At 36.2% G+C, this 11,500-nt stretch overlaps 1 protein-coding gene across 2 annotated transcripts; it reads right to left on the bottom strand.

Annotated features, from left to right (window-relative positions):
• Positions 1 to 1,749: 1,749 nt before the first annotated feature.
• On the bottom strand, positions 1,750 to 9,932 carry LOC129360764 (tetraspanin-7-like). Of its 2 annotated transcripts, XM_055031163.1 has the most exons (9): positions 9,694 to 9,932; positions 5,253 to 5,441; positions 5,098 to 5,172; positions 4,931 to 5,026; positions 4,083 to 4,238; positions 3,923 to 4,006; positions 2,317 to 2,401; positions 2,215 to 2,235; positions 1,750 to 2,124 (listed from the first exon to the last, which is right to left on the bottom strand). In XM_055031163.1, the coding sequence occupies exons 1-7, from the start codon at positions 9,778 to 9,780 to the stop codon at positions 2,333 to 2,335; spliced, it is 756 nt and encodes a 251-aa protein (XP_054887138.1). In that variant the 5' UTR covers positions 9,781 to 9,932; the 3' UTR covers positions 1,750 to 2,124; positions 2,215 to 2,235; positions 2,317 to 2,332. The 2 variants fall into 2 exon arrangements, with proteins under 2 accessions (XP_054887138.1, XP_054887137.1); XM_055031162.1 differs by having other exon boundaries at positions 1,750 to 2,235.
• Between the last annotated feature and the right edge of the window lie 1,568 nt (positions 9,933 to 11,500).

Raw genomic sequence — 11,500 nt, 5'->3', positions numbered from 1 at the left:
CATGCTTTACATGTTTAGTCAATATTAGGTGGAAAAATCCAAACTACAAAGTGAAATTTTCAGCATTTTTGCAATTTGGAAAATATAGAAAAAAAAAACTGTGTCAATTATTGAAAAGTCTTTAGACTTGTTAAAAATTCTCCAGTAAAACTACAGAAGTCCTAAACCTTCAATTGTAAGACACATTTACACTTTAATGATTAATAATTTAATAATGTGTATTTTTTTAATTCAACCTTTATTTTAACAGAAAAAAACAGTTTGAGATAAAAAAACTTATATTTCAAAGGAGTCCTGGCAAAGAAGAAGCATAAATTATTACTATATTATATTCAATTATTATTATTTGTAATAATAACTTAATAATTAAATTTTGTTTCCAAGAGCAATATGGGCAAAAAAAAGATTGTTTAGCAAGAAATATAACTGAAAAGCAAGAAAAATGTAAGAAATTAAATATACAGCAAAAATATGAAAAAGTACAAATACATAGCAGCAAAATTTATACTACATAAGTATGTAAAATATTTATATTGCACATAAAGTTATAACTCCATATTAATTATGTAGACATAATAAATAAATAGTGGACAATATTATCTAAGTTCTTTATTTCAGCAATTAATTTGTGTTCCTTGGTGTTAATTTCCAACATTCTCACTCACAGCTGGTGAAAACCTAAACTTCAGTTCCTCAGGAGATTTTAAGATGATATAAATTACAAAATAGAAACGTTCCAGTTAACTCAACCGTCTGGTTAGGTGTCCAGCAGACAGTCACTGATACTCTCCACGAGGATAGTAAGACATTGAAAGGTCAAATTACAGCTAAAGTAGGTGGCTGGTCAGAGAATGTTGCTTCCAGGAATATTGCTGGAAAGTTTAGTGGAAGGAAGAATGTGGTGGAAAGGGTTTCACACAATACAGGGATAACTACAGGGTTCAGAGGACTGTAAATGAGATTAGATACATGAAATAATTTCAGCAATATTCTAGTATACTGACATGTTTCAGGTGTTAAATGGTTAATAAGATCAACTTTACTTGCACAACAGCCAAGATAAATTACATATAGGTCAGTAAAAATTAATGATTAATTACAATAAATTCATCAAAAAATTGGGTAATTATTCCTTAATATTTTTCTTGACCTCAACAAATATTTTAAATAAATTTAGTAAAAATGCTAGTTGCATCTTTTTAAAAACAAAACCCTTTAACTTTTTTATAAAATAATTTGTTATATATTCTAATCTAAACTCACAAGCAGTTAAGTACAAACTTAAATGTTCTCCAAAATCAGCTTAATTCCACAAGTTTGTGAAAAAAAAAGAAAAAATTAAGATTTTAATTCCACTCACAATTAAGACTAGGGGCGGGTGATATGTACTTATATTACATAACAATAGGTACTATTGTAATTTACAATGAAAGTGATAAAAAAACAAACATTTTTTAGGTAGTTTAACGGCAAGTATTCATATCGTCACAAACAAATGGAATAAGATTCTTATTTGAAATTAGGATCTTTAGGACTCCAAATACAGAATGAAGTGGATTTATATCTAAATGACACATTTAATTATATTTTTAGATGGTCTTATGGAAAAATCAGGGGAGAAAAACATATTTAGTCAACATTATGATGACAATAATGAATAATTTTCAAAAAATAAAATTAACAAAACACTCCTACCTCTAATAGACATTTAAAATATGAATGAAAGAAACAAATCAAGTCACAGCCCGCCAAAGATACCAGATTTCATCTTTATTTTTTTCACATGCATCCAAAGAACAACACTGAACACAGAGTCATCGGAGTGGCTGGATTGGCACATAATGGCTGCCGTTCATCAGTACTGGCCCACGCACCGTTTTTCTTCCACATAATTCATCCAGAGCAGCGACCTCGCCGTCTCCCATTAGTTTCACACGTAAAGACACAAGTGGCGTTGAAGATTTTCTATACACTATATCAAGCTTATTAGTGAAAAACAAGGCAGTTGAAGGACAGGAAACAAATATTAAGTTAACTACATAATGACAGCTAAACTGGAGTGAGTAACAGAAACATGTAGGTCCCTTTGTTTTGGTCAGGTGTCGTCCCTGTAACGCGTTCGCTCTGCTGGGTGAGACAGTAAAAGCAGAAGCTGTCAGTTTTGCTCCCTAAAAATAAAACCATACAACATTAAAATCTGAGCTCAGTTGGCACCTGCAGCTGCTCAGCCGTCACCTGCAAACAGAGACGACAAACAGAGATAAATGAGGCCAGTGTGGCCATGAGAAAGAGGAAGTGAAGCCAATAAAGCCGTACCTGTGACAGGTGATTGCTAGACCATCTCATACTGGTTGTTGGTTATGTAGCGAGACAAGCAGCAGGCCAGGAAAATCCCAATGACCTGAGAGGAAAAATAAATAAATAAATAAAAAAATCAGACAAAATAGTTATCTGGTTCCTGCGACTCATATCAACCTGAATGCTTCAGATTCAGAACTTTCACAGAGACACAAGTTAATACTATGACCTCCTGTGTTCTTGGAACAACGTTCAACTTTGACCCTGGTGTTAATTTACAGCCAGATGAGATAACACTGCTGGCGTTACCGGCCTAATTATTAACTGGGACGGAGCAAGTAAGCTTTAATTATTTTAATTAGTTTCAGTTCAAACCAGAACCATCAATCGATTAAACAATTTAATCAGATTTATGACTATGCCTGGAAATGTTTAACTGTCTCAATCCAAACAGATCTGAAGAAGGCTTCAAGGCAGCCATTTTGTTTTAAATGTTAGAGATGTTCCTCTCCATTCATTTCCTAATTGGTTCGATGAGGCGACAGTCGCTTGTCCTCATCCAGTGAAAGGTTTTGAGATGTTGCAGTATTAATAGCTACAAAATAATCAAATTATATCTTTAAAATGTGACTGTAATCTCAAAGCTCAGATTCTCCTTGTTTCCGGCTGCTGCAAGTCAGATCAACACAGCTCATTTAAAACTCATTTTACCTTAAACTTCCTCCCAGTTTGTGTTTTTAGCCATGAAACAATCTGAGATTAATGCCGTTTTGATCTGATTTCACTGTTTAAAATGGCTGATCAAAGAGCTGATTAACATCTGAGGATGTGATCTCCATTAAGGAACCCTGATGAGGAAATGCGCACAAGAAATGGCTGAGCTGGATGAAATCGTTCTGGAACAATGCTGAGAAAGCTGCAGCAGGAATCTGAAAACTGCCAGCGTTTTACAGTGTTTTTAATCCTCCCTGGCGTGGAGTTTGGTGCCCAAACTGCTTCATTTAGACAACATTTCTCCTGTTCTGCCTCTGTTTGGGTTCTACTGTTAAAGCTGTCAAAGACTTTTTGGCGTCTTTTGGTTGAAGCTGAAAAGGAAAAGTTGTAAAAATGATCCAACTTTGTGGTTCTCACATACTGCTGAGTCAGAGAATTTTTTGAAGGAAAAAATACAATATAAATATCAATTTTTAGGAAAACATGCTCCATGTGTTGTTCAATAAAAGACAAGTACAATCTTTTAGTCGCCTCATTCAATAGAAATAAACTTTGAACGTTCACTGATCAGCAGCCTGCAGAGCCAAACAATCTGAACATGTTGCACTCAAAACAAGTTCAACTTGATTATGTAACAGTTGTTCCCTCAAATACTGCCTATAAAGGAAATCAGGAAGCTTTCACCCCAGAGGCTAATTGTAAGAAACATTTCAGTTTCAGGAGTTTTTCTGTTTGTAAGGTCTGGATATTCAGGTTTTGTGGCCACTAATGAAAATATCTATAATTAAAACCCATTACTAATGTCACCCAAGAATGACAGTGGAAGGAAGTTGATCATTACTGCGACATACGGCTTTGATCTCACATTTGGGGAAACAAACAGCTTGACACTGTTTAAAAAACAACAAACCTGGAAGAAAGCGATCCCAAAGGAGACGCCGGCAATAACTCCCATGTTGGATTCCAACACGCTGGTCACCAGTGAAAAGCAGCCCTGACAAAAAGAAAACCGGACAGAATGAATTTGAAGCTTCCAGTAAACATCGTGTCTGCAGCTGGTTGTGTCTCACCTGAGGGAACACGACTGTGGTAGCATTTCCCAGGTTTGTCAGGTTCTCTTCAGTGCAGTTGATGGTGCTTTTGCAGCAGCTGGTGGGAATCCCGTGAGTTTTGAAGTATTTCGTTTTTCCCCAGTCAGAGAAATTTTTCATGCCGCAGCAATGCAGCTGGAAAGAGAAAAAAAGACAAAAAAATCATCATGCAACAGAATCTGATCCTAAAGAAAATCCCTTCTGCAGCGGTTACTGGGTAATCAAAATTATACAGCGTTTTTAAATTAATATTTGTTTTGTTTATCGGATGTCACTTGTTTTTGTGTTAAGCGTTTACTGTAATTCACTCTGCCTTTGGCTATACACTGATATCTGTCATAAATAATGGGTCATCTCCTGGTTCTGGTTCTGCATCCCCAGAACCAAACATGCAGAAGCAGCATGCAGCTTCTATCCACCACAAATCTGGAACAAACTTCCAGAAAACTGAACAGCAGAAACACTGAGTTCCTTTAATTCGAGATTACTGACCCAGCCATTCAGAGCTGCTTTATGATAAATGAAACATTTCATAATGAAACACTAACCAACATCTTGATGTGCAACAACTGTAATGTTTCAGTTGCTGACTTTGTGTCTGATATTGAAAAGCTTGTTTCTGAAATATGTTGAACTTGACTGATTCATGGATCTTATCCATGTTGTAATCTTTTAATCTCTTCCATCAATCTGTTAATGGTTCACAGATGACAATTGGCCTCTTTGGCTAAATCCAGCATACATACATGATATTCTAGTGTTCGTTGATCTGCATTGTCTCCTTCAGGAAATGAATTAAAATTCAATGTTTGAGGCGTAGCACCAACCTTTTCCTGGAGGGTGTCGACTGCTTTGCTCTTGCTGTCTGTGCCGTTGTAGTCGTGCACTGCGCTCTCGTAAGCCTTGCCGATTTTATCCTTGATCTGATGGATTCAAAACACGTTGAGCAGTTTCACAGCCGAACATGAACGACTCCACAGTTTCAGGGATTTACCTCGTGCCGGAAGATGAACCCTGAAACTCCTGCTATCAGCTCGGCCAGGAAGACCAGAGTCAGAAACATGGCGTACTGAAAAGCAGAGGGGAACGTGGGTAACCTGAGCGCAGAGATCTGCAAAGGGAATGTTTTCCTTCCACTTCCTCACTCACCAGTTTGAGCATCCATGGGCTTCCTCGGCATGTGGCGAAGCAGCCAAACAGCCCGAAAACAACAATGATGGCTCCGGTTCCGATCAGGACGTACGGCGCGTTGGTGCTGTCCTCAGAGACGAGGGAGAAGTAGGCCTCCAGGCTGACCTTCCCCCAAACCCCGACAGCCAGCAGGATCACACCTGTGAACTGAGCGAGACGGCGACGCCATTTTAACACGGTGAAAACAAAAACACCAACGATTTTACCTGCAAAAATCCAGCCATGTTTGGCATCTTGTTCTGTTTTTATCAAATATTTTGAAACTTTGGAATTATTAACAGTCAGAGGAAAGTAAATAAATAATGACATGATGGTGAGATGCAGTGACTTAGGGCTGCAATTAATTAATTGGAAAAAAAAAAAAGTTCCATTCTGCAGATTTATTTAACCACTGAAGAGGTTTTTTTTATGCAAAATTAGAACTATCCAAGTAAACATTTATTGCCTAAAATGCAACAACATAGCATTCAGTTAGAGTTATTAAGTTTGATCATGTGTGGCAAAGGAAGATTCTGGATCCAACGATATTTCTAACATGAACCAGTGAAAAGCTCAGTTCTTTCTGATCAACTTATCAATGCACTATATGGCTGATCTGTTCATTGTATTTTGGATTGACCAGTTATTAGACAGTAAAGTTGACTGTTTTTCAGAATTTGAACCAAGTGAAGCTAAAAATGTAAAGGAGTAAATCTGAATAGGACATACAGACAAAAATGCTTATATTTGTGGACATTTCTCACTGAAATACTGCTGCTAGTGTGTTGAGCTTTCAGTAATTAGCCTTTTTTGAGTCTGTACACGCAGGTTAATGGTTACTCAATTACTAAATTAGCTGATTAATTCAATAATCAATTTTGTAGTTCTTTGAGGTTGTAATATATCATAATTTGTTTTAAAATTACTAGTTTAAAAAAAAAAAAATTTCATTACAATCAAGGCAATCAAGGAAACCCTTCTCATCCTTATTAAACAGAATAATAATTATTTTCAGGTGACGGGGTCTCAAATTTGAACCATTATAAGGGTAGATTTTTATGGATTTCAGATATCTGACAGAATATTGAGCCAGGTTGGAGCAGCTGTTTGATTAACACGGATGGCCAGACGAGCTGCGTTCTGTCTTTGCTCCAGAAATTGTTTTTTTTTCTGAGCCACAAGCACAACTTGATTCATTTATGTCGACCGAGATGCGTATCTAAGCTGACAGGAACACGTTGGGTCCTTTTATTAACCGCAGAGAGCAGAGTCCAGGCTGGAAGAAACAAAAACAATTTCCAACATCGATTTCTTCTACCAAATCAACACCGTTCCCACGGGAACAAACGCAGTACACAAACAGGAGCAAGATTGTATTTCTCAGAGCAGAAGGAAAAAGGATAAGGTCACCTGAACTTCAAGGTGTCTGATTAGAGCGCTGCAGGTCAGAAATAGACACACACAGCTGGGACCGGCGCTGACCTCCGCCTGGGGTTCAGTCAGCTAAATTCTTTAAAGTGCAGAGTCGTTAGTGTGAGTGGCTGAAAACAGCCAACAGCAATAAATGGCCAGATAAAAGCCCTGAACTCAGCCAGCAGCAGCTGCTTGTTTGATCTGCACAAAGATTAACACTGAGAGCAAAAACAGGTTCTGATTTTCCTAGGCTTTTAGCCTTTGTTAGTTATGTTTGGCCATAATGTTTTCAAACCAGCCGACTGTGACGATGGGAAAGTATTCATGTTTATACCTTAATTCAGCTTCCACAAGCAAACACAACCAGAATTTGTCTTTTTTTTTTTATTAAAACATGCAAACTTCCATAGTTAGCTGCATCATTATTGACAGAGGAAAAATGTAATCTTCCAGGGAGTCATTTCACTTTTTCACTCACTTCCAATTATTACCCCAAAGGTTGCAAGGTTAATGTTGCCAACTAAACTGTTCTGGCCTGACGGGAAAAAAAGATAAGAAAAAAAAAGAGCAGGAACATTGATAAGCCCGTCCTCGAGATTTGAAAATGGGTCAAGCTTCTTGTACTGAAATCCAGCATCCTTTTTCCCTAATTTACGATTCTGACTTTTTCCCACCTGAAAAGACTTTAGAGCCCACCATAAAAACAAAACTTGTCTTCTGTTATAACCCTTAATAAAAGGAATAGAGGTCATCCTTATCTTTTTAGAATTCCTTTATTTTTCATATTTTCTTGGTGGTAAAACCTGTGACCTTTATAGGTTTAAGTTTTAGAACAATCTGACTTTCTTCTATTTGTACACAGCATGACTTTGGATGAGAATACAAAGTCTTGGACAGATGTTTGTACTGAATCTTAAGACTCGAGTCATCTTAAATAAAAAATGATGCACACACACCTGATCTTCATGGTTTTGATTGCAAATTTTCAGAATAAATTTTGATCTTAAAGCTTTGTGACAAAACCAGTGAATATAGTAAGTGGTATTCAACCTATAAGACTTTTGTAAATCAAGTTCCTTTTGAAACGTCTTAAAATGTTTTAAGATGTTTCTAGAGAAGAAATATTCTGAAAATAAGCTCCTATTCTTGCATCTTGATGCTCAGTGTTATCCTCTCTCCTGTTTCTATGAGGCTATAGAAAACAAAATAAAAAACATTTTGATATTTTGCAGCCAACCAATTAATGAACCAATTAATCATCTACCTTACTAAACATGTAAAGCACATCATAACTTCAGTCAAAAGTCTGAAAACTCTTTAGCTTTGTTATTGTCAAACTATGTTATTTTACCTGTTTTAATTTCAATTTCCAACACAAAATTTCTCACTTTTTACACTTAATTCCTTGTCTAAAAAAGTTATGCTTGTTTCTCAATATTATTTTTTAATTAGTTAAAAATAAATAATTATCAGTTTCATCAATAATGAGCAGCGCCAACCATTAATGTGAGCAAGCTTTAAAATGAACATTTATTTTATTATACGTCAATGAAAGTTTGATTTATGATTTTACATGTACGGTAAACTTCTTTGTTTACCATACATGTAAACAAAGAAGTTTATTCAATAAAAAAATATTATTTTTATTTACTTATTTTTTAAAAAATAAATCCATGTATCAGAGTCTGAAATTCACCTTTTAAAAAGGGGGGAATTACTCAGAGATTGAATGCAGGTGTGATACGGTTTTAACTTGCAATGGGAATTTCCCACAATATAAAACATACATTTGCAGGAATCGATTATACAATGTAGGAAACCCTGAATCCCGCAGTCGATTTCAGGCCCTTATTAGTTGATGTGTTCAGCTACCATTGTTTACTAAAACAAAACCAAAAATAAAAACACCTAATGAGATAATTTAATACATGCCGTTTTTTTTATCCACATGGAAACGTTAGCATCCATCATTTTTGAATTCTGTAACTTTTACCCTAAATCTATCGTCTCAGCATCATTTGAAGATTTTACCTTCAAATGCACCATGCCAGATATGATGAGAATTTTTTTCTATTTAATATTTTCACCATCTAAATTGATGTAAACTTTAAGAAAAGATGAAGATGATGTGGTTCCCAAACAATTGCATGTAAAAACTGCAAACCCTTCAAGACTCGACTAGACTCATACATTCGTTTATCAAAATTTAAGAATATTTAAAAGTTAGGTTTCTAGGAGAGACCTCTGCGATCCTATCACCTCAGATTAAGAAGATGATAATGGATGGAAACAGCAAATTCAGCACAAATTTAAGACATACTTTCAATACTTCCTTAGAAACACAAAGAAGGAAAAACCTCTGCAGAAACATTTTGTAGAGCATTACAAAGGCATAATCTTAACTTCTTCTTCAACTTAAACGTTTTATTCCAACACGACTACACACCATAAAACTGTGAGCTAATTATAGTTGGCCAACATTTTAAATATTTTGCCAACCGTTCACAATTATATTTTGTTCAAATATTGAGAACATTTGAGAGCTTTCCGTCTTGTATTTTGGAGTTCAGTAAAAATAAATGGCGTTTAGTTGTTTCCGACACGAAGCTAAGTCCGAGTCTTTAGTCGATCGATTATTCGAGTTTGGTGTCGCTGCTTCGCGCTGTGTGCGATTCAGCCGAAGAACACGGAGATCGTAAGGTTTTATAAATCACATCAGCATGTCCACGGCTCGTCCATTTCGGCTGCTGAAGGCTAATCGCAGTTTTCCTCCCAACGGTTGGGAACGCAGAAGCTAACGGTCGCTCCGGCGGCGTCTCCCCAACGGCCGAAGAGTTCCCAACAAGTGGCTGAACAAAACCGGCTAAAACGTCTCCTCTGTTTCCATTCAACATGTTTGGCTCATGCAGTGATTTTTTGTTTTGTTTTTGTAACCCCTCCAACTTTCTGTTACTAGCCTGGGTAGCCGCTGAGAGCCCCATTGTTGCTCCTCCATCCAGCCACTCACCCAGAAAATGAGGCTGTAAGAAATGAGGAAAGTCTTCAGGCAGGTAATCACTGGCTTCGTCTGAAGCCGCCGAGACGGAGGCGACATGCTGGAGTTTAGGTTCGCAGCCGGAAAATAAGAGATAAAACAAAAGTTTCCCTTTCTGCTTCCCGACGCCGAGATTGTGGGGAAAACTTTAAAGATTCAGCGAGAGGGGGGAAGTGTCGTCACTAACCCCAGAACCACTTTCCTGAAAGGACAAGGAGTTTATTCTGTGTCAAGCTAGCAGTAGCAACCCTTTAAACGCCTCAAACAGGAAGTAATTAACAAAATAAAAGCACTGAACAGAGGAGGAGTTTAAGGAAAGCTTGTTAGTGAAAATCCTATTGATCCTTATAAAAAATTAAAGCATCGTTCGGGTTTTTAAAGTAAACATATTATTTTTATAAAAATGTTTATTACGCACAATATTTCTTGCACATTCCTTGGATTGTTAGTTTAACAAGATTATTATAACTTATTTGTTATTAATGTTAATATGTAATTTTTAAACTGTTTAGGAACTTTTTTTATATCTAGTTCTGTTGTTACACTAGAATTTCCATGTTAAAACAAGAAAGCCTGTAACTACTCCATTCTTTTATTCAAAATTTCAAGCATTATGTTGTGTTTATTTATTATTAAGAAGGACTAGAAATGTTACAGAATATGTTCGCTGGAAAGGTGAAGAAGCTGACAGTGCGTGTAGACCTCTGTATTCAAGCGTATTATTTCAAAGTTTAGAGGGAAGAAAAAGTATGATAGAAAATTTGTACAAAAGCATTAGTCTTTTAAAGGATTTAAGGCAAATCCCATAATCAGCATCATCCAATTAACTCCAGAAAAATAACAATAGATCTATAAAATTATTTTAAAAGGATAAAATATTTAATCTCAGTTGTCCAAGACATGGTTCCACGGTTTATTAGACTTTTTAATTTTTCTCCTATATTTTGTCAATGATTTTATACTTTTTTCAGTTTTTATTTTGTCAAATATGTATAAAATTATGGAGCTAAAAATAAAAAAAAATTCTTCTTTTTTTAGCGGAGGGCTTTTATTTTGACAGCAGCGGCACCGTTTCCTGTCTGACGAGGCTCACCTTGACGTCTGCGCTGCGGTGAAGTGACCCACGTAAATAAAATTATTACAACGTGGCACTCAGTGAAACACGGCCTTTAAAATGAGCGGTTTGACTTTCTACACATTTTTATTTAGACCAGTTTCACAGCTGCTGAACTAATTAACAGTGTCATCTAACAGGATGTTTACTAATTGATCAATATCTAAAACCACAACAATATGTTTCAGGAGAAGCTGATTAATTAATCAGTGTCTACTATGTTCGGATTTAATGCAGAAAGAAGTTGTGACCTAATTAATAAAAAAAATTGCATAAAAATTTGACTCCAGCAAAGTGTACAAGTCATATTAATGTAAATGTTAAATAAATAAAAAATAAGTCACAATTGAAGCTCACGGGTTAATGCAGCGGTTCCTAAAGATTTTCTTGGCCCCCCTATGGATTACAATAAAATCCCATCAAAAAAGAAACATAAATCTACTGGATATCCATCGTTCAGCCAGACATAAATCTAGACACATATTTTGTTTTCAAACTCCCCTGAGTTTCACACTTCAGGTTGCAACAAAACCAACTACAAATAGTGAAGCACTTTGTGTTTTTTATATTTTTTATTTTCCATTCATCCACACCGCTCCCTGCGCCCCCCTGCAATGGCACTCCACCCCCTGTAGGGGGCGCGCCCCACACTTTGGGAACTAGTGG

Source organism: Poeciliopsis prolifica, unplaced genomic scaffold (assembly GCF_027474105.1).
Source record: "Poeciliopsis prolifica strain line A6 unplaced genomic scaffold, Auburn_PproV2 SCAFFOLD006, whole genome shotgun sequence".
Lineage (NCBI taxonomy): Eukaryota > Metazoa > Chordata > Actinopteri > Cyprinodontiformes > Poeciliidae > Poeciliopsis > Poeciliopsis prolifica.
Note: the sequence above shows the minus strand (reverse complement) of the source record. Positions and strands in the feature narration are given on the sequence as shown.

Excerpts from the sequence above, each read along its gene's own strand:
- LOC129360764 (XM_055031162.1), bottom strand. The coding sequence starts at position 9,780 with ATGTCGCCTCCGTCTCGGCGGCTTCAGACGAAGCCAGTGATTACCTGC. Across the intron at positions 5,173-5,252 it reads GCCCATGGATGCTCAAACTG|TACGCCATGTTTCTGACTCT; the intron begins GTGAGTGAGGAA and ends TCTGCTTTTCAG. Across the intron at positions 4,239-4,930 it reads TCGACACCCTCCAGGAAAAG|CTGCATTGCTGCGGCATGAA; the intron begins GTTGGTGCTACG and ends TTCTCTTTCCAG.